Source organism: Puntigrus tetrazona, chromosome 8 (genome assembly GCF_018831695.1).
Source record: "Puntigrus tetrazona isolate hp1 chromosome 8, ASM1883169v1, whole genome shotgun sequence".
Lineage (NCBI taxonomy): Eukaryota > Metazoa > Chordata > Actinopteri > Cypriniformes > Cyprinidae > Puntigrus > Puntigrus tetrazona.
In genome coordinates this window covers 19,203,847-19,230,909 of record NC_056706.1, presented here as the reverse complement: position 1 = coordinate 19,230,909, position 27,063 = coordinate 19,203,847, and the positions used below count along the sequence as shown (strand labels likewise).

Genomic DNA, 27,063 nt, shown 5'->3' with positions numbered 1-27,063 from the left:
TTTAGTTAAACAGATATAGTACAATTTTATGAAAAATACACTTTTTTTTTATTGGCTTCACATAAATCAGATAAAGCTATCTATATTTCTTTATAACACAACAAACCATACTTTGCACTTGATATGTATTTATTAACCATATAAATTTAAATCTGTTGCGTTATGCATGTAGCACAGGAAAAAATGGAGGAAGAGTGAAAGGTGATAAAATCACAAGAAGAGGTGAGAGTTAGAGTATACAGGGTAGAATTACGAAAAGAAATGTGTAGGACTGAAGAGTACAGACAGAAATGTAAAGTAATGCAATATATAGAGTATATCATTTATTGTATATTACTTACTATTTTTAATTTGTCCCATACTTTAAAAAAGGACACTTGGAGTACAGTATAAAATAATCACATCACTCCTCAGTGAACTTTGTGATGAGCATGAATTTTCATCATTGTATTTAAGTACTTGTAGCTGTAGCTGTTAAGAGTCTGTTTCATTGTCTGTGTTAACTCTTTTTAGAGCATGAGTATATAGAAATGTATAAATCAGCTGAGAAAAACTAAAGCAGATTGCTGTCATAAGAAGAATGTACTGGCAACAAGCCTGTTAAATCCATCTTTAAAAAAAAGTAAAATAATAAATAAATACAAAGTTTGTGAATTACAGCAATAGCTTTTTCTTTGGTTACTTTAAGCATTTTTACTGCATTTTATAAGATACTGGATAGTAAAATATACGGTTAATTTACACATTATAAAAACAAAATTTACACAAAGCAAAACAGTTTGATGTAAATTATTGAGATGGTCATTATTATTCTTGCTTTCAATAAGCTCCTGTTTAGATTTGTACGTCTAATTTGATAGTAGCAAACAACTTTAAGTTATGAACTTAAAAAAAATAATAAGTCAAAATAGTGATTAATTAAATCCTTAAAGTTAGCAGAGAAGCTTGAAGGATACAGTCACTGTGCGACTTGCTTTAGTTTTAAAATAAAACCGGATACTTCTTAGCAACACTTGACACTTTTGTGTGTAGAAGCTGATTGGCTGGTTGTTTTAGACGTTCACTTCATGAACAAAGTATCTCAGGATTGCTCTTCAGTTGGGACAGTCACAGAGAGAAACCATGTCACTGCCGAGGGTCTTGAGTTTTCATCTCATATTGATGCTGTCTGCATTCACTGGAGCAGGTAATTATAATAAGTGTAATACAAAATGAACAGATATATATATTTAACAGTATTCATGATTAATAACTATTGTTAGTAGAAGTGGTAGTAAACAGGACAGGTCACTAAAACCACAGCCAGCCTGTGTGTCTGAGCCCTGCTGTTTTCATAGAGCTGATGTGACATCATCTGACATAACTCTGATGCTGTTTTAATGTTTCTTTTCAGCTGATGGATACTACAATTCTGGGTGGAAAGAATGCATCTACAGCTCCCATGATCTCAGTGACATGGTGATGATTGTTAACTATATCTTCAATAAAGATGTGTTCTTACAGTTCAACAGCACTGTGGGGGAGTTTGTGGGATACACTGAACTTGGAGTAAAGAACGCACAGCGATTGAACAGTGATGGCACAGCGCAGCAAGAGAGAGCTGAGGTGGAGAGATTCTGTAAACATAATGCTAAAAACAGACAGAGCGCTATCGCTGATAAAACAGGTGAGTGACACAAGATTCTGATCTCTCCTGTCACACACAATAATAAATTTAAGAAATTACATTAGTTTTAAAGGAAATTAAGCTAATTTTATAATTACTTGAAAATCTATGTTTTGATGATGTCATGTGCAGGCCATGAGGAGAACTAAGGATTTAGATGCAGCTAATTTAATAATAATAATAATAATAATAATAATAATAATAATAATAAAAACAACAACAGAAATACATAGAAACCAAGGCAGGGAACAAAGAAAACGGCAAGAATTTCTGAATAGCAAGACAAACAAACATTGACAAAACACAAGAAACACAAGTTAGCTATAAAGTTACTCACAGAGTTAAACTAATGAAATAATAAGTAGTCATGGTAATATAATAATAATTAATGAAAACCAAACTGCACAAAATCTCAGATTTGACAGGTGCATGAAAAAACTGGCTTTTTGCCTGCAGAGTCTCTAAAATGCAAATAAGATCTACACTGCAATTATTATTATACTTAATTGTGCCATTTGAAAAGCATTCCCAAACACATACATAAAATTATTTATATTATACATTGGATCACAATATGTAGGATTTGCAGTCATAATGTGTATTTGTATTGATTCAGTTGCACCACAGGTTAAGCTCAGTTCAGTAAATCCGGCCGGTAGTAGACATCCAGCTGTGTTGATGTGCAGCGCATACCACTTTTACCCACAACGGATCAAAGTGACCTGGTTGAAAGACAACACACCTGTGAAGTCTGATGTGACCTCAACTGAAGAGCTGCCTAACGGGGACTGGTACTACCAGATCCACTCTGAGCTGGAGTACACCCCTAAATCTGGAGAGAAGATCTCCTGCATGGTGGATCACGCTGGGTTAAAAAAACCCATCATCGTAGACTGGGGTAAGAGGAAAGATTCATCCTACACAAATGAACACATTTTCACAAATTAAACTATGACTCAGTAAAATTATCTAAATAATGTAATTACACTGACATATGTTAAACCAATATTAATCAGTAAATATTTTAATTTAAAAATTGTGCTTCACAGATCCGTCTCTGCCTGAGTCTGAGAGGAATAAAATCGCCATCGGAGCCTCTGGTCTGGTTCTGGGAGTCATCATCGCAGCCGCTGGACTCATTTACTACAAGAAGAAATCAGCAGGTCTGTGGAGATGAGAGCAAATCAAAATGAGACTCATTTATGTTTTTACGTAATGTTTCAATTCAACTTTTTTTATAGGGAGGATCCTGGTACCAACCTAAGGATGGTAAGTACTTAATAAAACGTTGAAAACTCCATCAAACAAACTAATTACAAAAATAAATAAATAGTGAATAAAAACAAATAAATAAAAAAATAAATAAACACTGTATTGTCAAACTGAATCACAAAATTAATAATCACATAAATTGCAGGTACGACTGACTGGACATGATTCATTGGTGGACAACTCCCTTATCTTTTATGTTTTACTTTTAAAAATTAAAAACATTTGAAAAATAAAACAATACAACACATCTAATAAATGTGTTTGATATTTGTAGCTTTTTTATTAAATTGCAATGATGACATAATGAACTGTAAATTATAGAGATTATATAGAATCATGTAAATCGTCATTCTTGCTGGTTTTTTCCCCACTAATTAATGCATAGAATAAAGAGTTCCAGAATAACAGAACATATCTTTTCTGTTCTTTATTGTATATTATAAATTAATTTTTGCAGTCTTACATGTAATATGTTTGATAGAAAATATATTTTAAATACTATTACTGCATAAATAAGACCATGGACAATTTCAGATTTTTCTTATCATTTATTCTGACAATGATTCCTCTGCTTTATTTAATGTCATCAAAATATCCTCAACAATGTTTTGTTTTTCATAAACATCTGAAACATTATTTGGTTCTGTTAAGCTCTTAATAAATATTTCTTTACAAAACTCTACAGTTTTTAATTGCTTACATACATGCATTTCGCAGTACTCCTTGCACTTTTTAAAAATGTATGAAGCCTCATACATCAGTTCATCTTTCTTCAATAATGCAGTAAAATGCCTCATTTGTTTAAAAATATACTTATTCTTCTACAATATAGGAAACACCAATAATAACAAAATGACCTTTACAAAGTACTGGCTACATTGCTTTTCACACTGAGAAAGTCTAACACAAAAATAATAATTTAATACTGCAAAACAAACCTATATAGCATATTAATCTGAAAATAGATTGACATTTTTACTTTGCATGTATAGCTCTGGCATTGTTCTGCAGCTATATCCAGACACCAAACATTTATTGAATATAAGGATCACATTATAATTTGGAAAGTCATTAGTTATTAGCTTTCCTAGTCTATTTGACACATTTCTCCACACTCATGTCCAAATAGTTAACACATCTATCAGAACACTTGCCCTAAATGCCCTAAACAGATAAAAATTAATGAGCACATACAAATTACAAACCGTGCAAAAAAAAAAAAAAGAAAAAGAATTGGCTAATCATACACTCAACAAAAAAATGCAGATTAATGCATTAATCAGAATTGCTGAGTAATATCTAAAGGAAACGTATAAAAGCAGCAAGAATGCATTTGCATGATAATAAATGAATGAATAAATAAATAAAAAGGGTGGGGGGGTATAAAGAGGAGTAAGTCTATGAGGTGATGAAGTGGGCAGAGAAAGGGGTGTAAAGACAGGAAAGAAGAAGAAAGGAACAGAATTAGGTAAGCAGAGAAAAGAGAGAGTGGAAAGAGCAAGAGGAGAAACAATAAGAAGAGAGGAAGCGGACAACAGGGTGGAATAAGAAGATGAATGAAGTTTGAGATAACAACAGTTTGTTTGCTGCATGAAGTGGCATGAAAAGATCAGGTTATTAGCTTTTCGGATAGAAGTTGGAGAACGTTTTTTCAGCTGACTGTTTTATTTAGAGAATTATTAGATCTTGATGACAATATCTTTTATATCTTCCCCTTTAAAAGAAAATAATTTTACATGATTTTAGTAAAGTGCTATATAAATGCCTCGTTCACTCATTCATTCAGTCACCATAGGCCAGTTCTTCCACCCTAATACCCTCTTGCAGTTCAACACAAGAAGTGACCACAGTACAGTGTAAAAAAATACAATACAGTATATAGCATAAATAATGCTATCTTCCACTGTTGTTTTGCTGATCTTTTGAACTTTTCAGTTAATTATGGTGACCAGAGGGAATCTCCTAAAAATAGGTTGAACCTTTTAGGTTGAACTCGTGCCTCTGTCATTCCATGCACAAGAACATGGTCTACCTCTTTGCGCTCTCAGATGGCTTATATTTTGTACAATCTGATCACATATTTTGAAAAAAAGTGCGAACAACTTTGAATTATTGTGTGTAAACAATGTTGCAGTTATGCTTAACCTATGCTTATTTTGTTTTGAGTTTTGCATCATAAGTTCATCACAGTGCAAAATGGGTTTTATTGAGTGAAAATGTGTTAAGAGTTTTGCAAAAAGAGTGTGTGAGATCTGCAAACAGTGTCTAAACTGCCTAGCCTTACATAGCCAGACCTTCAGACTGACACTTAAGGTCTGGAAGGTCTTAAGGTGGGCTCACATACATTTGAAAATCCAAAGTTTAGTTTATTCCTGATAAGAGCTTGTCATCAAAGTTGTAAACACAATGGTTTTCTTCTTTTGTGAGGGAGTTTGACATCACAGCATCTCTGTTTCCAGGTGGAAGATCTCACACACACCTCTTCCGGAAATGCTGTATAATTCAACTACTCTGATGACGCCTTTCAAACTCCTGAAGTGTTTCCATTTTTGGTGTGCCATCTGAGGCACAGAATAAACTGCCTGATCTAGTTTAAAAAGAGAAAGAGTGACCTATTGGACAAATATCGTCCTAGCAAAGAGAATTACATATTGAAATTACCAAAATAAATGAATGAATAAATCTATATATCTTACGTGTCCTGTTCTACTACCACCACATATACACTTTCTTTACCTCTCACATTGTTATCTATTGTTGGTGGATGCTTTGAACTGGCTTATATGTTGTATATTATGATTACATATATAGAAGCAAAGGTGGACAATTTTGAATCTCTGTGTAAACAATGACAGTTGTGTTGCAGTTGTGCTTTTGCTTTCTTGTGATTGGGGTTTTGCATCAGTTTCAGTGAGAATGTGTAAAAAAAGAAGCACAAGATTTGCAAACAGTGTCTACCTGCCAGAAGGTTTTGTACATATGGTGATTTATTTAACAAATTGGTTTAGGCAAAATTGGTTTTAACAAATTGGTCTATTAAGAATTTGGTTTATAGAATGAAGTTTAGTATCTTAGCAAATGTGAAAAACTTTAACGATTGGTCTATATATTTTAACGTTTGGTCTATATATCACAGTGTGACACTGAATAAATACACGATTAAAAATTTGTGATAAAAAAAAAAAAAAAAGAGTCAGAATTAATGAGTTTGATGATTTTGGTTATTTCACACTAAGACAGCATTCACTTTCACACAATCATGTGTTTATTATTGTAGTGCTCAAATGTTGTTGTTCTTTTAATCTGTGCTAAACATATTTTTAAATTATTACTGAGTTACAGGCAAGTGAATTTTAACAATAGCCAGTGGCTACTGACAATTATTATTTAGTTGTGAAATGGCGTGAAATGTAGTTGTAGCATGCAAATAAATTAACAATGTTATAGATTACAGTGTTGTAACTTATTTAAATCGGCACAATTTGTGCTATTTTAGTGCAGCCTAGATACAATGATACTTCATCTATTATGAAGGCCCTTTGAAAGAAACAAGTCTTTTAAAAGGCTTCCAGCCTTCATCAACTAATGTATGTATGTATATATGCATGAATAACAGAATAATGTATATAATATATGTAAATATGACTTCACTATTTATACATATAATTAGATAACCCACATTATGTGTAACCCACATTAGACACATTAGGAAAAAAGCGTTCGTAGACAGTTTCAATCTACCTAGAAACTGGTGACATGTAAATCTTTCCTCTTTTCATTGGTAGATCAGTGGCTGAGGATTAAATTTCATGTGACTAAAAGTACCATTTAAAACAGAAAGTGAAAGTTTCAAAGACATTTTATTTTACAGAACGATGACGTACATTTTTCACTGTTTTATTTTGATTATTTTAAACAGAACATTTTCTTTACTATATAAACTTTATATTTGCGATGGGTAACTTGACTGTGATCAGTGAAAACGTGCTTCTGTTTTTAAAAAGACAATGTTTAGATGTAAATAAATATATAGTGTTTAGATTTAATTTCAACGATTTCGATGTAATTGGATGGCTTTTGAAAGTTGCTCAAAAATGAAGCTTGTTTGAGATCAACATGCATTGATGCTGAGCAGGCCGATGGGTGTATGACAGAGTACAGTGAGAGAAAAAAAGCATAAAGAGTCGTCTGCTCTCGTGGTATTTAAAGTCATACGCCCATTGGTATGGACATCTCAAATCAAGTCTAACAGCTGAGGATTGCCAAGCCTCTGAAACTGAACAACAGAGTGAGTTTGTTGTCAACATTCTGTGAGCCACACCAGACACACATGATAAAAGCATCCAATACATTACCTAAAAATACAATAACCTTTAGTAAAATCCTGTTTAAAAATATTTATTTATATATTTAGGTCTATGTATGTGGCATATGTGTGTAAGTACGCACATCCTGATATTGAGATGTGTGTTAATCCCACTGTTGTTCCAGGGTTAACAAAGATGTTGATCCAGGCACACTTTGCTCTCTGCAAAATCAGGTTTACGTATGTACACTGTAAATAATTTTGATTGTTTTCAGGAAATTCACTATTCTAAACATTTTTTTGTTTCTTTGTTGTAAGTATATTACTGTGAATTTAGTTTTCAAAGCATTATTACTGTAATCTCAGTAGTTTCCAAATGTATACACTGTGTAAATTGTTACTGTAGATTTTCAATAAATTCTGGAGAAAAAAAAAAAGCTTACTGTAAGCTTAACAATAGTAGGATACCAAAACACTGAAAAACAACCACACACCTCGCGCAACAGCTCTGTGACAGATAAAAGCCAACAAGTGATTATAAGCTAGGAATTTTCATTTGTGAATCTTTAATCACTTTATACATTTCATTCTGATGTTACTTGTAAGCTAAAGAGTATCTGAGAGAAGAGCGCTTGATTTACAGTTCAAACTGTGTTAACTGTTATAAGTTAAAACGCACATCACATTTCTTCGTAGTCTTGTACATATTATTACATATTATTTTGATGTAACTTGTTCACTCTCCCAGTAAAGCCGTGCTAGTATTTTCCTCCCGCAGTGGTGCTGGCCGACCAGTGGAGACTGACGGAAAGACGAAAAACTATACGATTATGTTAAATTGGTATCTCATCTTTTATACCAATGCCATTCGCGAGGTATAAATCCATTTGAGTTAATAAATGTGTGTGAACCATCCCTACCCCAACCAGAAATGACCTTTACAGTAATGCAAATACAGTAATTATAGCCCTGTCAGGAAAATCTGATGAGTAGGATAAAATGTCAGGAGAGCTGCAGTGGATGAGCGTCTGGACTCGTGAGATGAGCGGGAAGAGTCAGCACAACAAAGAAGACCTTTTTAAACATTTTGAGACAATGTGATATACTGTCAGTATAAGTGCTTCAAACGCTTCACACTTTATTTTTGTATATTTTCCACAAAATGTGTTATTGTGATTGCACTAATTGACCATAATTGTATTTTGTAAATTGGTGAAATACAGTTAATATCGTGGCAATTCTGTCTGTTGTACGTACGATATGTAAAAGATGAAGCCCGACTGTTACTGATGTGTTACTGAATATATAACAAAAAATAAATAAAACAATAACAGTGTAATGTCGTTGTTTTTACACTACTCTTAAAACTATGATGCATAGATTTACAGTAATTTTACTGTGATACAAAACACAACAACTAACAAATAATTAGTTCCTGTTAATTTTACAATAGTCTAGTTAAAGTGTATGTACGCGTGTGGTTAGCAGAATAAGGCATATCTTAGTAAATATGACACTAACTGTTTCTTATAATGATGTGACTATTTTATAAGGAAATCCGCACTATTTATAAACATCAATACATTAGACACATTTACACTTCATCTTTCCATAAGGCCCTTTAAAGTCAGCAAACTCAAAAGACAATTTCAGTCTACCTAGAAACTGGTGACATGTGAATCTCTCCCTGCTCTCATTGGTGGATCAGTGGCAGAGAAAACTTTCCCCAAGCTGGTTTGTGGCTCATGTTTCAAGTTTCATGCAACTAATGCTTACCAATGAAAGCGAAACTGAAAGATACATATTAAATTTGTTAGCCTGTCCTCAAAGTCAATTTTTTTTGTCCTCAAAGTTTCAAATGTCCAAATTTAAGGAAAAATGTGAAGTTGGTGGTTGCTCACAAATATTTGCAGATCTTTAAAGTTAAAGTTCATGGGCGTGATCTAAGTATCGTCTTAGATGATCCAAGTAGATTTACCTTGTTTCATACATAAAATAACTTACTCAGTGAGTGACCAGGGGAAAAGTGCTTGTGTTTTAAAACTGACAATATTTAGATGTAACTGTATACTGTTTAGATTATAGTTTCCCTAGAAACTCTGTATGTAACAAGATGTCTGTCTTTATGACTGGATAGTTTAGGAAGGTGGTTCAGGAAAGACTGAACCAGTCAAAGGCTGTGGCTTTGTTTGTGAAATGCCAAGCCTCTGAAACTGAACCATATAACAGGAAGCTTATTGTCAGCATTCTGTGGTAAATGTCAGCGTTTACTTTCTGATAAAAGTGAAACAAACCAGATATGTAAGACTCAAAATGAGATATATATATATATATATATATATATATATATATATATATATATATATATATATATATATATATATATATATAGCATATGTATAAATTAGAATTAGAATAAAAAAACATCAAATGAAATAAAAATTTGATTTGTTTGTTTGCATTAAGACCATGAAAAATAGTAAAATATAGGTGTTTAATACTTTAGCAATTATGAATAGCAAAGGGAGAGATATGTTGATAAAAATTACAGTAACTTCCACGAGATTAATACACTTTCTTATAATCATGTGACTATTTGAGGAAGTATCACAAGCCTGATTTGGTGCAGGTTTGGCTGTGTTTACTGTCATGGATCTCTGGGGACTTTCCAAATTAGTTTAAAATGATAGTAGAAATAACATAGTGAAACAAGTTCTTCTGCAGGATCAGCATCGCTTTGACAGTAGACTTAATGATGTCCACACCGATCAAATATCCTCTCACATTTGTGCCATATAGCAGAATGTGATATTCTGAGATACAGTGTTAGTCATGTTGCATAGAAATGATTTAAACCAATCTATTTAAAAAAACAAAAAACAAAACAAAAAAAAATCTGGTAGGATGGCCATCACATGGATTAGACTGCCATCCTATGGTTATTAATATTTCATAAATACTTCCTGTTCATGTTTCTGTAATGTGATTTCCTGTTGATGTAATACTGTCACCTAGAGGTTGTAAATAAAAATTACAGTCTCAAAGGCATTTATCAAAATTACTAAATGCTGTAAATATATTTCATTTTTACTTAAAAATTCATTTCAAGAAAACATTTCAAACACATATTTAAAAAGTCAGATTTAAACATTTAATCCACCATCACCTGTTTATATATATCAGCCTGTTACAAGAGTCCACCCGTATACAGAAATGGATTGTGGATTAAATAAATAATATAATATAATTAAAAAAATGACATAAGTAATATAAAGCTGTGGACTTGAGATCAGTAGAAATGCTTTGGAGCCTGGTACGGATTAAATCTAACGTTCAAGGCTTTTGTTTTAGAATTAGGAACAAAGCGTGTAATTCTTGAATTATTTTTAAGATTGTAATATGCTGATTTGGTCAGTCTCGAGCGGATGTTTTTGTCTGCCACTTTTCTTTTACAGGAGAAGCAATAGAAAAACAGTCAACTGATAACAGTTCAGTAGTCACTGTCTTATGGAGGCCTGTAAATAATGATAAATAAATGTGTGGAAATGTAAACTTTTGTTACCATCCTTTCCTGCATCTAGTCTCATAACAAGGATATTTTAGCATCCAAGAGACAAATGATATCCCAATGAGTCTTGCTTGCACTGATAGACATTTTTTACAGGCTCGTTGAGGCCTGTTGCACCTTAGCCACCTTTCATTTCCAAACACAACATCCAGGTTGTTTGCGGTTATTAAGTCATTAACCAGAAGTGATTTGTTTTTTATGTAAGCAGATATTTAAAAATGCTGATTTTGGATCCCTAAATACCGTTTAGAGCTGATGTCTGTTCATTTTTGTTCACTTACACAGCAGTTGGAGGAAGATGCTGGAGCTGAATTTAGTCGATGTGTGGGGATGCGCAGTAGTAGATGGGAGAGTTTCTTTCTTTTCATAATGGCCCAGTTTGAATGAATGCAATAAATAAAAAAATACATAAACCAATACATAATACAAAACAACAGCAATAGCATTTTGTTATAAAGCACCATTATTTGTTAAAAGAATAACTTTTTAAACTTTTTAAAAAGATTTGTCAGTGTAGACCCGAGAGAGAGGGTTAGCATTTGTCATCTCTATTTCTAAGAAATGTCTTCTTTGATACACTTACTTAGTTTGTTAAGATGATTGTTACTGATAGCAAAGCTTATTATTTTGTGTTGTTTAATTTGTCGTTAAGATGTGAGCGATTGCAAATCAGGGTGTCCCTCGTCCACATTCAGGGTTATGGTCAAAACAAATGCCTGCAAGTATGTTTTTACAAGCTTTTATGACACCCCATAACTTTCATATCAAAGTTAACCAGACTGTTAAATGTACACAATCAAGGCAAAACTACAGAATCACAAGAACAACAACAACAAAAAAAGGCCTATATTTGCCAATCTAATCAAAAATCCCAACTACTATAATGCTAATGTCAGTCTTTTAATCATCCTACAATGTTTTAATATTTTACATAGAAAACCTTTACAACCGATTTTTTTGACACAACTACTAGATCGCTAAACACTAAAACACTCGACTGCAACAATTTATCATTTGTCACTGTTATTCAAGCCATCTTTCTAATCGGTGTATTTTTTACAGAAGCCTATGGGACTTATTTTTCTGCCTCATTCTGTGACAAAAAGTGACAAAACTCTGCATTTAACTAGTACTGTGTACAAATATGGACAACAGGTTTAGCTCTAGGCATTTTAATTGAAGCGTGTTTAGCACTTAGTTAACGATTCGGTTCTCCTTTGACTAATAATGTTGACATTAAAGTGCATTCAGAAAGATTTATTTTTTTTATTCCACCGTTATTTGTTAAAATAATCATTTATTAGTGAAAAAGATTGAAAACTATTTTATTAAATGACTTTTGCAGTAAAAAAAAAAGTTTGCTATTGCATTTTTTTACTCTTGCAGACTGGAGGAATCAAAATCTCGCCTGACAGGTGAATGAGGAAAAGCTTTCGTTCCTCCACAGATACAGCGATATCACTCCGCGAGCAAACGTTGAGTGGATGATGAAGACTAAACCTTGCCTTGTTCTTGTCTGTTAAATATCTCGCAGAAGTTTGTCCGACTCTCTTCAATCAAGATGGCGCTGGACAGAATTCTTACTTTAACCTTTGTTCTCTCCGCTAGCGCTGAAAGTAAGTAAGGTTTTTAATCATTTGGGTACTATTTAAACTTTAAACGGATCACCTGTAATGCTGTTTAAAACCTGTTTTTTAATTAGGGTTTACATTGTTTGCTTTCGCACAATCATTATTCAAAAAATAAAACAACAACTAGATATTGTTAAGTAAAACTGAAACAGCTGCTAGTACTTCTGAGCTACAACAAATGTTATTTTTTGTGCTCAAGTGCCAAAGAAATTGTTTATATCATTGTTCTTACATTTTTGCCTTTATGTTAAGATATTTTTTAATTATTAGAACCTCTATAGGCTTTATTTAAACCTGAAACTGCTCTTTTGAGCTGTACTTTTGCAACTATGCAAGTCGTTGTCAGCAACTAAAAGTATCGGTCAGAATGAAGGACTTGTTTTTATTGGTGATTATACACCTCTTGTGACCTTTTAGTTCAGATTATAGCACACAAAGAACTGGTTAAACCAAGTGGATTCTTAGTGATTAACGTCACGGATATAAATGGGACCCCTGTCTATATAATTCACAACAAGAAATAGTATGGATGGCAGAGAGACAGACAGAGATGCATGCATATATAAATAAATATCAAATTCATACTTTTCTCAAAGAGCCAAAAATAATGCAAACGTGAACCCCTCACACAGTGATGTTTTAGAATGAGAAGACCTGGGGTGAGATACATAAGAAGTGAACCCTACACTCAATAATTTTAACAAAAACTTGACAAAATGAAATCATCAACTCCAGCTGTTTGATATACGTAAATGAACTGACTTCATCATGCTCGTTGTATTTCAGTTGTACACGAATATTTCGGAATTCATGGATGCTCTGAGACGGACGGAGAGGATATGCACGGACTTGACGAAGAGGAGATGTGGCATGCTGACTTCAATCGGAAGAGAGGAGTACTGACATTGCCCGATTTCGCAATTCCTATTGAATTCTATGGTTTTTATGAAGAAAGTGTTATTGAAATGACAGGATGCAAAAGCGATGTAGCCTTTTTGACAAAAATGTTTAAGAGCCCACCACCGGAAATGGGTAAGGCACGAAGATATGCTACTAATTTTTTTGAAGAGTATAACGGGGACATGTTGGGCGCTAACTGATAATAATTCATACCAAATATAAATTGCAGCATAAACAGGGCATCTTCCGCACAATGCCTGTTAATTAGTGAGCAATTTGAAGTGCTTAATACTCATTAATGCATAATACTTTATTTACAACCAAATTTGTTTAGTATGTCATGATGCAAACAAACTAGAATACTAGAGATTAAAAATTTTACTTGAAGACTTAAAAGCACTAATGACTATTCTCTTATTTCATACTATTCTGGACCTTAGTGTTCGTTACTTGGTAGCCAATGGGACAGTCTCAAGCCTCCTGGCTTTCTCCCAAAATATCTTAAATTGTGATCTGAAGGTGAACATAGTTTTTACGGGTTTGGCACAACATGGGAGTATGGGATTAGCGTCAACATTTTCATATTGGAGTAACTCCTTAATGAATACATTTCTAATTAACTTTTTATTTTGTGTGGAAACAGAAATCAAATGCGACACATGCATCAAGTTTTGCCTTAATAGTTTATACAATATGTGTAAAGCTGACATACATTTACCTTAATGAACTAATAAATACTGTTATGCGTGTCTCTAGACGCACCGCAGACGTCCGTCTATCCGAAAGACGACGTAGAGCTGGGTGTCCAGAACACCCTCATCTGTCACGTGACCGGCTTCTATCCTCCGTCTCTCAGCATCTCATGGACTAAGAATAACGTTAATGTGACAGAAGGCATAAGTTTAAGCCAGTACCGTCCGAGGGCAGACGGTACCTTCAGCATCTTCTCAACTTTTAAATTTACACCTGCTGAAGGAGATATTTACAGCTGCACGGTGAACCACAGAGCCCTACAAAGTCAACATCAGACCATAACATGGGGTGAGTGTGATTTTCAGTTTGAATGAATGGACTCGTCTCATATTTCTGTTCAAATCATCACTTCAGTAATCATTTTCATCCATCCTCCAACATTATTTCTCCAGATGTAGAAGTTGCTCTCCCAAGTGTTGGTCCAGCTGTGTTTTGTGGAGTGGGTCTGACTCTGGGGATGCTGGGAGTCGCTGCTGGAACTTTCTTCCTCATTAAAGGAAACAACTGCTACTGACTATGAATGAGTTCACTGTATTTTTCTCACTGTGTTGTTATATTGGGTGACTTATATACACATGGACGATAACACCATCATGCCTTGAAACTTTTGGAATGCAACAAATAGTTAATTTTCCTATTTACCTTAAAGGCCGTACTGTAGATCTCATTTGTTACTCACGGTGTAACTACTTGTTCATCTGTATCTGTAAAAACGAAAGGAACATGTGATATTTGTTTAATACAGTAAATAAATAATGTTTTATGCCTACTCTTCCTCCTCAACTTTATTTTAATATTTATGTAAAACATTTGACCTTTTTAATACCTAAAATGACAATATTGAACAATTAACTCTTCATAATAATGCATGTGATCTGCTGCATCTGCCGTCCCACAATATCTTTTTACCTTGCTTTATAGTTTAACTTCAGCATAGGGCTATAGGCTGGTGAGTGTTTTTTTTAGGGTTGGAGCAAATAGTATCTATTACTGGTGTTCCCCTCACCTAGTTTATTATGCCGCAATGCACTCTGCATGGGAGTCAGTGAGTAGCTACATAAGTAGTTCAATCCTTGACTACGAGTTTTGGCAAATAAATACTCGGTCATAACTCTTTAACAGTGTAAAAACTCTGAATGCATAAAACTGCACGTTACCTCCCCTTTAAGGCAATCGGTTTGCATGCTTTTTTAAGTAAACCCAACTAATTTGATTTTACAGTACATGAAAAGTATATAAACAGCATATTTAAGAAGAAAAGCGTAAGCAGCACTACACGCCCAAATGAAAACCAGTTCAACCAGTGTTTGCAGCAAAAGGAACATATCAGATGAATTCTGTGAGCGGAGGATGAGAGTTTGTCATAGAGAAGAAATCTCTAGGATTACCTCTGATCATGGCTTGACTTGAAAAACAAAGACAGTTTGATGTTTTCTTTGTAGGAGAAGTCACACTACAGGACGCTATGGTCAAATCGTGGCACAGTGTGAGCCGGGCTTCAGTCCCTCTTTTATTTACCATTTATTCACTACTTCTTGGACACATAGGAAATGTGGTATTAGTTTTCATATGTGGATAACATCTAGCTCTATTTGACCTCCAAGCCGAAGTCTAACCTTCCTTCTTCCCTTTTGGATTGTCTAGAGTGTTTTATCTAGAGCTAAACGATAACCTTTTAGTCATGTTTTCTTGTTTGTACTAAATCTAGCTGCTTTTCACTTTCTTTGGATAATTTTATAATGTCTCTGTCTTCATAGATTAAGAGTCTGGGTGTCATCCTTGACAGTCTTTGTCCTTTGACACATGTTAAGCCCGGATCACACTGAGCGACTCTGATCATGATTTGGGCGTCTGAGATAAATTTGGAAAAATCTAAAAAATTCATATAATCCTAGGCTAAAATGACAGATTTTTACAGTGGAAGTATTAAAAAACAAAAAAAACAACTTACTGATCTAAAACATTTTAATGGTGTTGTTTTGTATATATATTAGTTGAAATAAAAGCAGTTCGCTGCCAAGCAACATTTGACACGTACACCTGCAAAACTAGTTGTGGAGTTATTTTAGACACCAATCTCCAATCACCAATGATCGTGAACACAGCACTGGCAGCATTCAGCGCGACCGAAAATGTCACTGCCAAAGCTCTTCAGCCTCATATTAATACTGCCTGCATTTCTTGTAGCAGAAAGCGGTAAGTAAAGTGAGAGGTATTAAAATAATAATTAAATATAAACAATAATTTAATTATCTACTACTAGTATTAATTGTAGCAGTAGTAGCAACATTTCCTTAAAAAGTGCCATTCGCTTCTATGAAATAAAAACAAAGTTATTTGTACTTTTTGTAAAAAATATCCTTGTGCTGACTTGTTGACATAATAATCTGACAGATGTATTTGTATGTCCATTGTTTTTCAGCTAATGTATATTACCGATACCGCATGTCAAGATGCATCTACAAATCCTCCAATATCAGTGACATGGTGTATTATGACAACTATTATTTCAACAAATATCTATTCATACAGTTTGATAGCACTCTGGGGAGGTTTGTGGGGTTTAATGAGTACGGTAGCAAACTCGCGGAGTTCTGGAACAATGGCACCTTTGTGCATCAAGAAAGAGCTATCGTGGACTGGTTCTGCAAATATAACGCTGAAATCTTAGACTACTGCATCAGTGATAACTCAGGTAAGTGGCGCAAAACTCTTCTCTTAGTTTTACTGGCGAGCATACGCTGGTAACTAGAAAAAAATGAAGGGATCGTTTCAACATCATCATCAATATTTTAACACGGAATAGTAGTAGGTTACAGTTTATAAGTTACCCTATTTAAATCACTTCATTAAAGCAATGTAACTGTACTTTTGTACTTTTCTAAATTCACATTTAGTCACTTAGCAGATGCTTTTATCCAGCGACTTACAAATCAAACCAACTTGTCTCTTGAATTAAGATTGTATTAATTTAATGTTAAAGCATAACCATAACAAAATCAGATGTTAGCGCCTCCTTTTACTTTAGGTTAAATACAGATTTAAAATCATTAACAGAAGTAATAAATATTAACACGATTCAGATGTAACTTCCTTTTTGCTACCATTTTCATAACTGTAATATATTTTCACATTTTTTCAGCAGCAGCAGCAGCTTACATTTAGGCTGCGTTTATTTTGCTAGTCATTACGTAATGCAGTTACATCTAACATGCACTGGAAGCTGTGTATTTAGTATGTTGCTCTTCTTGATTGAGTCGCACCAAAGGTTAAGCTCAGTTCAGTGACGCGGGCTGGCGGCAGACATCCAGCTGTGCTGATGTGCAGCGCATACGAATTTTATCCCCCGCACATCAAAGTGTCCTGGCTGAGAGACGGCAAACCGATGACCTCTGAAGTGACCTCCACTATGGAGATGGCTGACGGGGACTGGTACTACCAGATACACTCTGAGCTGGAGTACAGCCCCAAATCTGGAGAGAAGATCTCCTGCATGGTGGAGCACGCCAGTTTCAATAAACCCATGTTCTACGACTGGGGTAAGATCAGTCACTCACCTGAGCCACATTATCGCTGAGCATAATTTGATGATATTGTGATATTTAATGCGCAGATCCGTCTCTGCCTGAGTCTGAGAGGAATAAAATCGCCATCGGAGCCTCTGGTCTGGTTCTGGGAGTCATCATGGCAGCCGCTGGACTCATCTACTACAAGAAGAAATCAGCAGGTCTGTGGAGATGAGAAGAATTCAGAACGATATTAATCTCTGTAGAATAAATCCTGCGCGTGAATGTAACGTGATAATCATTTTTTTTCTTTGACAGGGAGGACCCTAGTACCACATTAATGATGGTTCTACTTAAACTTTAATTCACTCGCCAAACCCAGTCACTTAATACAATCAATATCCTGTACGTATTTCAGGTCTTCATTGTGATTGCAAATGAAATATAATAATGAAAAATGTATCTTTATGAAATCCTTTGTGACTCGTCCTTTCGGACACAATCCTGTTTGCTTCAAAAATACAAAGCAGGAAGAATAAAGGAAAAGTCACGTTAAATCTGTACGTTCAGGGGCGTGTTTCCCAAAACAACTATGGTTGGAATTTCATTGTTACCAACAGAGTTCAACTTGTGACCATAGTTGACCAAAGGTGTGATGATTGGTTATATTTATCCTCATTGAAATGACAGTAACATTTACATAATTATAGGTCTTTTTCAGAGTGAATGCTCTCCACATGTTGTGTGTGTATCAAGTACTTTCACTTCAAATCCCAGCCTCAACGTGTTCAGAAGTGCCAGGATTTACATAGAAACCTGTATACAGTAGCCAGAAAGAAATGACAATTAAAAAAAACTTATTTTCCATCTGAACTTATTCACTATTATATGATTTTTCCCTTAAATGTTCTTTAATTGCTGCTTATTAATAGCAGGTATTAAGTGTTAAGGGTAGGATTGGGGATGTAGAGTAGGGTCATTAATATGTACCTAAATTAGTGCTAATAAATGGTTAATATTGCAGTAATATGCCTGATAATAAGCAACTAGTTAAGAGTCCCTAAAATACCAGTAATAGAAGTGTGACAATCTTTTCACCCGGAGCTTTTGTATGAGGAACTATTACAAACTGGTGAAGAATAGCGTAGCAAATCAACCCTGGGCCTTTTTAAAAATGAGCCCAAAACAAGAAGCGCTGCAAAGACCTATTCACAGACTCTCACTGTAGCGCATCGGAAAGATACCAAACTATTTGCTTAGCCAACGACACTTATTTGCATCCGAGTAAAACGCCTGATCGAACACAAGAATATCAGTAATAGTCAGAAAAATGTTATCGAGCATCTATGTTACCCAATAATTAAAATAAAACAGTTAGCGTTGGGCATCCCACTGCACAATGTAAATCATAGCCAATGAATATTTTAATCAATGCATTTTAAGGAGATATTACGTGGCTGCTTTAAAGGACACTACTGTAGTAAATAAGTAAATGATGCTTTATGATGATGCTTTATGATGCCTGGGCTCATATGCAGATAGCCCGCGTGATTCTGATCTCTTGCTGATTCTATGGCTGTAATCATGACAGTAATAGACCTCTGGGTTTAACAACTGGTTTAACATGCTTGCTGCAAACACACAAACACATTCTTTTAGTCCCTAAAGTTTGTAACCATGAGGAAGTTTTGGCGGAACTATGGGGAAGTTTTATATACAGAAAACAACAACAATTTTTTTTTTTTTTTATCAAAACGTCCCAGAACACACACAAGTTTGAATGTGTATGTAGACGTATGAAGAACTTTATATTTGAAAAGATGCACGCAAGAGAATACATCTTTTGTAAACTGCTGGCCTACAACAACTAGTGGTCAGCACAGAAAGAAAAAATGGTGTGATTTTTATATGTATATGTATAATGCGGTATTACATTAACTGACTGTGATTTCATTAATGTGTCTAGACTTCGCCATTATTGTGTTTTAATTCGCCAAGTATGCATTACGATCCTAAAAAGAAGTGCGTTGAAAGCTGTACAACTGAATTCATCATGATGGAAAAAATGCTTCATGGTGAAAAGAAATGCTTCATCCCTTAATGTGTTACTTACTACCGGTTTTGAAGATCTGAGACTGTATGTAAAACATACAATAAATAAATGAAAATGCTGGAAGGCTGTATAACTGTTGTAATATAGTTTGTTTAAAAGACTGACAAAAGACAAACAACTTAATAACACTAGAAGTGCACCATTGTACAATGACACTAAGTTTTTAGAGTTCTACCACTTGATATATATATATATATATATATATATATATATATATATATATATATATATATATATATATATATATATTGACCCTGTACAGTATACATTCTTTTTTAAAATATATATTTAATTTTATTTTATATATATAACTACAACTAAAGTCAAGATACAGATTGAAATACCCTTTTTCTTCATTAGTGATATGTTTTTAAATTAAGAACATGCAGTATCGAAATTGGAAGCACAGAATAAATTATGGTTAATTAGGTTTACGTTAATAAAGTAATTGTAAACAAGCAGTTGCTAGATTGCCTTCTCTTGGTATACTATTAGAACAGAATATATTGCTTATTTCCATATGCCTCCCTGTCCTTATCTATAGCTAAACAAACTTTAAAAAAATTGAGCAAAAAACGACAACTCTACTGATAAAAGGAAACCAGCGCAAATGTGTAGTTTCACAAATGTCCACGAGAGGTCACCATCTCCCCACACACTCACTAGATACGACAGATTTAGCGATTTAAGTAAAACTTTCTGTCGTTTATTGTACGTACACGCTTAAAAGCCACGCAACAAGTTTGCTACGCGAGAAAACACGAATAACGCAAGGACACCTGATGTCTCGTGGGCAGCGCGAGCCCCACGCGCCGCGCCGAGCACTTAATCGCCTGACTCCTGACTCCGCCTAATTCACCGTAAATCCCGTCGCTCGCGCCCGGGACCGCTGAGGACCCCAGAGCTCGAGATGGGTGACGGCTGGACGCAGGGCTGTGGAGTTTCACGCTGCCGGGGCACTTTCTGCACGGACGAGACCACAACAGGGCGCGCGAAGAGCCAGGAAAAAAAAAAGGAAACTGTTTTGCCACCTCCGTCTGGTTGGATTATGGTGGAAAGATTTAAGAAAGATCAAGTAAATTAGTTCCGAACCGCGCCAAGCCGTGTTGTCGAGGCAGCGCTTTTCTCAACGCGCGGTTTGGACTCGCTCGCCGCTTTTTCCGGTAGAAATGAATAATTGAGAAGCGCGCGGTTCTTGCGCGGAGGAGCGCGTGCACAGGTGAAGACTCCACAGGTAAAACGTGACGCTGCCGGACCAGATGCGCTGCTCGGAGTCTCCTGCTTAGGGTTCCTGAACGTCAAAAAAAACGTTAATGGGACATATCATAGACAACCCTGTGGCCAAAATGAGCGTCTATTCTCACCTATGGCGGATTTTGCAGATATTCTTGGCAACCATAATCACGGTGGTCGCACAAGGTATGTGGGTTTCTTAAAGTCTGAAAGTTTGCTAATTTATACGGTTAAAATGACGGTGCAAAAGATTTAAAGCATCTTTAAATAGAATAAATGTTACACTCTTTCTTTCTTTATTGACCTAGTCATGTTAAAGACCAGAAAACAGAACACGAATTTTATAATAGAGCCTACTGTATTTATTTATTTGTATGTTTGTCAGTATTAGAGACACATTACCCCTTTTTTGAAGGTTATTATTTATTATTTATTGTTTTTATTATAAAAATTAACCTACCAGGTACATAAAAAAAAATTGTGGAATAAAATATTTTTTTGTAACATATATATATATATATATATATATATATATATATATATATATATATATATATATATATATATTCTTTTTTGATATTCATTAGATTTAAAGTAATACATTAGAAAAAAAATTTTTTGTTTACTTGTTGATGAATAGAGTTTATCCGGTATCTCAAGATATTAGAATATTCATATCTGCGTTTCATTAAATGACCATCCGTAAAATAAAAATGACGGGTATCTCTTGTTCTTTGATGCCACAATAACAGGAAGACTGCTGACCTAGCAATGGTCCAGAAGACAATCACTGACACCCTCCACAAAAGAGGTTAAATCACAGAAGGTCGTTACTGAAAGAGCTGGCTGTTCATAGGGTGCTGTATCAAAATTAATTAATTGCACATTAATTAATGCACATTAATTGCAAAATTTACTGGAAGGAAGGAATTGGGTAGGAAAAGTGCACAAGCAACAGGAATGACGGCAGCTTGAGAATACTGCCAAGCAAAGCTGATTGAAACACTGGGAGAGCTTCACACGGAGTGGACTGAAGCTGGAGTCAGTGATCAAGAGTCTCCACGCTCAGGCGTCTTCAGGAAAAGGGCTATCAAGACACTTCGGAAACAGAAATAACACCAGGAACATCTCAACTGGGCTGAGGAGAAATATCTCTGGACTGTTACTCAGAGGTCCAAAGATAAAAATAAATTCTGCATTTTATTTGGAAATCAAGGTTTAGAGTCTGGAGGGAGACTGGAGAGGCACAGAACCCAAGCTGCTTGAAGTCCAGTGTAAAGTTTCTGGAGTCGAGATGGTTTGGGATGGTTTGCTGGTGTTTGTCCGTTGTGTTTCATCAAGTCAAAAGTCAGCCTTCTGTCAGGTGATTTTAGCCTTCTGCTAAAAAACTTAATAGAGATGCTGAGTTACTTTTCCAGGACCTTAGCACCTGCAAACAGTGACAAGACCACTTTCAAGTGCTTTGCTGTGCATGATATTACCAGCCAACATGCCTGACCTGAACCCCCTGTGGAATCTGTGGTATATTTCAGAAGTGGTGAACCACAGCCCTGCAGAGTTCAGCTCCAACTCTAGTGTATTTGATTAAGGGTTGCGGCTCTCCAGGACGACTTTCACCACCGTGGTATATTTTCAAGAGAAAGATGAGAAACAGTCAATCCAACAACACAGATAAGCTGAAGCTCAATAGTGTCTCAGCAGAGTTTGTGCAGAAATTAACATACTTTGAAGAACTTGAACTTTAAAAAATACTTTTTTTGATTAATTTTAGGAAATATCCTAATATTTTGAGATACTGGATTTTTACTTTTATGAGCCGTAAGCTCCAGTCATCAAATTAAACAATTTTTTCAATGTATATATATATATATATATATATATATATATATATATATATATATATATATATATATATATATATATATATATATATATATACACATACTCCTTGGTGCCCTAGGCAAGATACTTCATATTCAAAGGAAAAAAGCAGTACCTTTACTTAATGTTCAATATAAATGAGCAAAAAGCAACAACAACTGAACTTGACAGTTCTCATCAATGCATTGTCATTGATGTCAGATGTCAGTTGACATTAAATGATGTCATTTAATGTTAAAGCAAACCATCTGAAGAAAGTGACTCAATTGGTGCTCGTGCGACCGGTCAGATTTATATATAAGAGTCCCTTCAGTAGTATTTTTTCAACAGAGTGCTTGTTTCTCAAGGCATGGTCTGGATAGGATTAGTGCTCCCTCATTCATAGGGGCTAAGACATCTGTGCTTTGTGTGTCCTCTGTCTTCAGTGGTATTTTGAAGTTGAACTTTTGCTTGTGTGATGTACGGTATATACTGGTTAAAAATATGCCTTTATTCAAGCTCTAACAAAGTTCATATCATGTAACTTACATTTAAGGTGTTGGGTTAATTTCTATATTTTTTGTCTCTATACTAAAAAAAACATTTCCAAAAGAAGCAAAAGTATCATATTACACGGGTATGGTTTGTTCAGCTCATCAGTGTTGTGCAGTGCAACAGATAAATCACAAATCATAAAATATTCTATGCGTGTTTTAAAAGTTTAAGCAGTCCAACAGTACATGATGAACACTGATGGTGAAAATAAGCCTTGATTGCATTCAGTATAGACCCAGTATGATGACTTGAGAAGTTTGCCCAAGCACAACCCAATGAAAATAACTGGTCACACTTTATATTAGGTGGTCTTAACTACTATGTACTTACATTAAAAAAGTAAGTACAGTGTACTGTTTGTCTTTATATTGTATTGCAGAACACGTTTGCTGCTGTGAGGTAGAATACGGTAAAAGTTAGAAACAGGTTTGACGGTATGGGTGGGTTTAAGGGTGAGTTAAGGTGTAAAGGATTTGTCAATAGTATTGTAATTGTAATTACAGAAATTAATTACATATGTAACTTCATATAGGTATTTTTAAACAAAATATTAGTACAATGTAAAAATATATATGTACACAATAAGTGCACTGTATTGAATAATTAATTTTAATGTAAGTATATAGTAAAGTGGGACCAAATAACTTATTTTTGAGGCATATTCACTGTATTATTTCTTGTTATTAATTTCTTGTTGCTTTAGTATTTACGTTACTTTAGGACGTATCAGCTTAGACTACGTCAAATGCGCCACATGGTCATTTAAAGCCATATGTTTTAAATTGAATTTATTGTGGTCTATTGAAAAACTTTTAGCAATCTGTATGAGATTTATTTAACCCCATCAGATCTCAATGTCCAAGTAGGATGCCCTGAAATCACCTGCTTATAGGATTTAATGTGGTGACATTTGGCATTAAGGATGTATAAAGCTAAGTGCAGACTTACAAGGTAGTGAGCAAGCTTGCTTGTTGACAATATGTAGTATAGGGGATAATGTACTATAATGACAGAAAGCATCTGTTACCGTCGCTGTCGGGCGGAAACCTCATATGTCCAAATGTCATATTTTTCACAAATCGATGCTACTGATCAGTCCCCACATGGCCTTTTATGTATTTTTACTAATTATTAACCAATATAAAGTATTAAAAATAGTTTGAAAAGCAAATATCTTAACTTCTCCTCAAGATTGAGAGTCACTCACGAAACCTCTTTGAGCAACACGTCCTCTAAAAGTTAGGTTTGAGTAGGCCTGTTTAAATTAAAAATTTATAGCAATGTAGCAGAAGGAAGCCCATATGTAATCCACGAAGGTACATTTTGCGAGCAGATTAGGCTAGATTACTAAACAGCCTCATCGTTTTTGTATTGCGTCACTTACAGCTCTTAAACCTTTAAAATATAGTTTAGGAAGATGTAACCACAGCCATTAGCTTTGGTTAACCCTTGAAGTCTTTCTCTTGGCAGAAGGCTCAAAGTCATAAATCTTGTTACATGATTTTTTGGAAATGTATATGATAGCAATGCAAGGTATAATACCAATTTTAACAATACAGTGTTTAATAACTGCTGGACAGTGATGATATTTACAACTGTCATAGTATTATAATTTGTCATCAGAATGAAATTCATAAAACATCAAGTCCCTAATTGGTCACTAAAATGACCTCCGGTCTGCCATCTGTGCTGGTTCATCCTGAAGCATAAATCATGCTGTAACTAATACTGTGAATATTATGGAAATGGATTGCATTTGCTTTATTTGCCTGCTTTACCTTGTTTAATAAACACAGATAAACATTGTGTGTTGTAACTCATAGATAATCTCTAAATGGCTTGTAAGTGCACATTTGAAATAGTATTTATTTACCATAATGTAACTGATAAGCGTCAAAGTGTTCATATTCTTTTTTTATTATTTATTTTTTATCATAAGAGAATGGGGGTGTTAAAGTGTCATATAGTAAGTAAGAAAGTGTGTCATTTCCAGTGTTATTCAAAGTCTGAAGGTATTTGGAAGAAGAGAGGCAACTGTTGATGTGTCTCAAGAGGACGCACATCTGTGCTGTCAGCTGAACTGTTTGTAGTCCTCTGAATCTTTTACTGTATTCTCACAGCACGCCGTGCTTTCAGCGCTTTCTAAAACCAGTCAAGAGTTCCTCTCTCTCTCTCTTTTCCTTAGGTTGCTCCAAACCTAAAAGCAAACATCTAGTACAGTAAGACTGAATGCAAAATAATAAAACACTATAATTATGTATAGTTGTTATTTTTAATTATTGACTTACATATAATAAATAATAATATTATATTTGTCGAGAACATTTTAATGTAAATTCTGCTGTAATTTTAGTATTGTGTTGAGTCACTATTTGATTTTAGATGTAAACTATGTGTGTATATATATATATATATATATATATATATATATATATATATATATATATAGACTTTTATCGATAAATTTGCTGCCTGCTGCAGGTCCTTCAAAAAAAGGGCTGAAAAAGCAAGACATTTCAAAAAAGATTCAGCTGGGAGAACATTTAGCAGCTAATGAAGTTAATTGACACTGTGGTCTGTAACATGATTAGCTATAAAAGGGATGTCTTAGAGAGGTAAAAAGATTGTGAAATAATTTAAAAACAACATTCCTTAATGTCAATTTGCAAATATCATTGTCTACAGTGTGTAACATCAATCAAAAGATTGAGGAGAAACATTTGGCGCATCTTTAAACAAAAATATGTCAATGACTGACCACAAACTCTTTTTTTAAAATGGGTTTATTTTGTGCATTGAATTGAAACATTTCTAATTTTACATATTTATTTAAGTTATATGATCTGTTGTAAGAAAAAAATTTAGTTTGTTTGATTTGAAAGTCTATATGTTTTTCAATTTATTAAAATTGTAAAAAATATCTGAACATGAGTGTACATTAAACACACTGAGCATTTATCTCAGTGTTTAGCTAGGAAGTGACCATACGTGCCATTTTTCTCATATACATCCTAGTCAGCATGCCTATATTGCCTAAAAGTATCTTTTTTAGCTTTTTTTTTTGCATGTGCAGATTGATCTGTGCATGACATCAATGTACCATACAGAAAAGTTTTTAGATTTTCAAATGCTCTCCAAGGTACTTTGATGTCAGATTGGTGTGACTCTTGCTGCTTTATTAACTGCAATATTAACATATTAAGTCAAACACACTTAATATGTTAATATTGATCATAGATCTCACCTTCTAAACATGAAAATGTGAGTTGTTTAAATGAATTAATGAGAATGAATAAGTTGTTTATATTGTAATTTGAATATAATTTTCTATTTTTTACTAATTCATACAAGAAATTATTCAAAGGTTAACTCTACTTTTCCTGCTACTGGGCAAAGCACAGAAAAAGAATAATTAAAATCACAACGCCAACCAGAAATAATGTCATCCATTTCTAGAATAATGTTTTTCCCTTTGCATGCGCCGCTTCTGCTGTACATGTTGTCATGTGCCATGAGTTCAGTTTGAGATTAATTTAAGTCATGGCCTTTCACTGGAATGACTACATGACCCTACCACTCAATCTGTTTTTTGTTTTTAATTCCTTCCAGGAATTTGATTCCCTTCTCTTTTGAGCTCATCGCCTTGTTATTGGATCGCTTTTTTCCACTAGCACACAATACACACTTTAATGTTGGTCCT

The 27,063-nt window shown here is 34.4% G+C and overlaps 3 protein-coding genes across 4 annotated transcripts; all 3 read left to right on the top strand.

The window, feature by feature from the left end:
• Nucleotides 1-1,039: 1,039 nt before the first annotated feature.
• On the top strand, nucleotides 1,040-5,624 carry LOC122349953 (H-2 class II histocompatibility antigen, E-S beta chain-like). 2 transcript variants are annotated; one of them, XM_043246106.1, is made up of 6 exons: nucleotides 1,040-1,186; nucleotides 1,394-1,666; nucleotides 2,283-2,564; nucleotides 2,716-2,829; nucleotides 2,908-2,935; nucleotides 5,398-5,624. In XM_043246106.1, exons 1-5 carry the CDS (start codon nucleotides 1,123-1,125, stop codon nucleotides 2,928-2,930), a joined length of 756 nt encoding a protein of 251 aa, XP_043102041.1. In that variant the 5' UTR covers nucleotides 1,040-1,122; the 3' UTR covers nucleotides 2,931-2,935; nucleotides 5,398-5,624. The 2 variants fall into 2 exon arrangements, with proteins under 2 accessions (XP_043102041.1, XP_043102040.1); XM_043246105.1 differs by lacking the exon at nucleotides 5,398-5,624 and adding an exon at nucleotides 3,084-3,615.
• Nucleotides 5,625-12,274: 6,650 nt separating this feature from the next.
• Nucleotides 12,275-14,865, top strand: LOC122349956 (HLA class II histocompatibility antigen, DP alpha 1 chain-like). Its single transcript, XM_043246108.1, has 4 exons — nucleotides 12,275-12,428; nucleotides 13,230-13,475; nucleotides 14,100-14,384; nucleotides 14,489-14,865. Exons 1-4 carry the CDS (start codon nucleotides 12,374-12,376, stop codon nucleotides 14,608-14,610), a joined length of 708 nt encoding a protein of 235 aa, XP_043102043.1. The 5' UTR covers nucleotides 12,275-12,373; the 3' UTR covers nucleotides 14,611-14,865.
• A 581-nt stretch (nucleotides 14,866-15,446) lies between these two features.
• LOC122349954 (H-2 class II histocompatibility antigen, E-S beta chain-like) lies at nucleotides 15,447-18,329 on the top strand. Its single transcript, XM_043246107.1, has 6 exons — nucleotides 15,447-15,582; nucleotides 15,854-16,292; nucleotides 16,519-16,791; nucleotides 17,354-17,635; nucleotides 17,710-17,823; nucleotides 17,921-18,329. Exons 2-6 carry the CDS (start codon nucleotides 16,229-16,231, stop codon nucleotides 17,941-17,943), a joined length of 756 nt encoding a protein of 251 aa, XP_043102042.1. The 5' UTR covers nucleotides 15,447-15,582; nucleotides 15,854-16,228; the 3' UTR covers nucleotides 17,944-18,329.
• The last annotated feature ends 8,734 nt before the right edge of the window (nucleotides 18,330-27,063 follow it).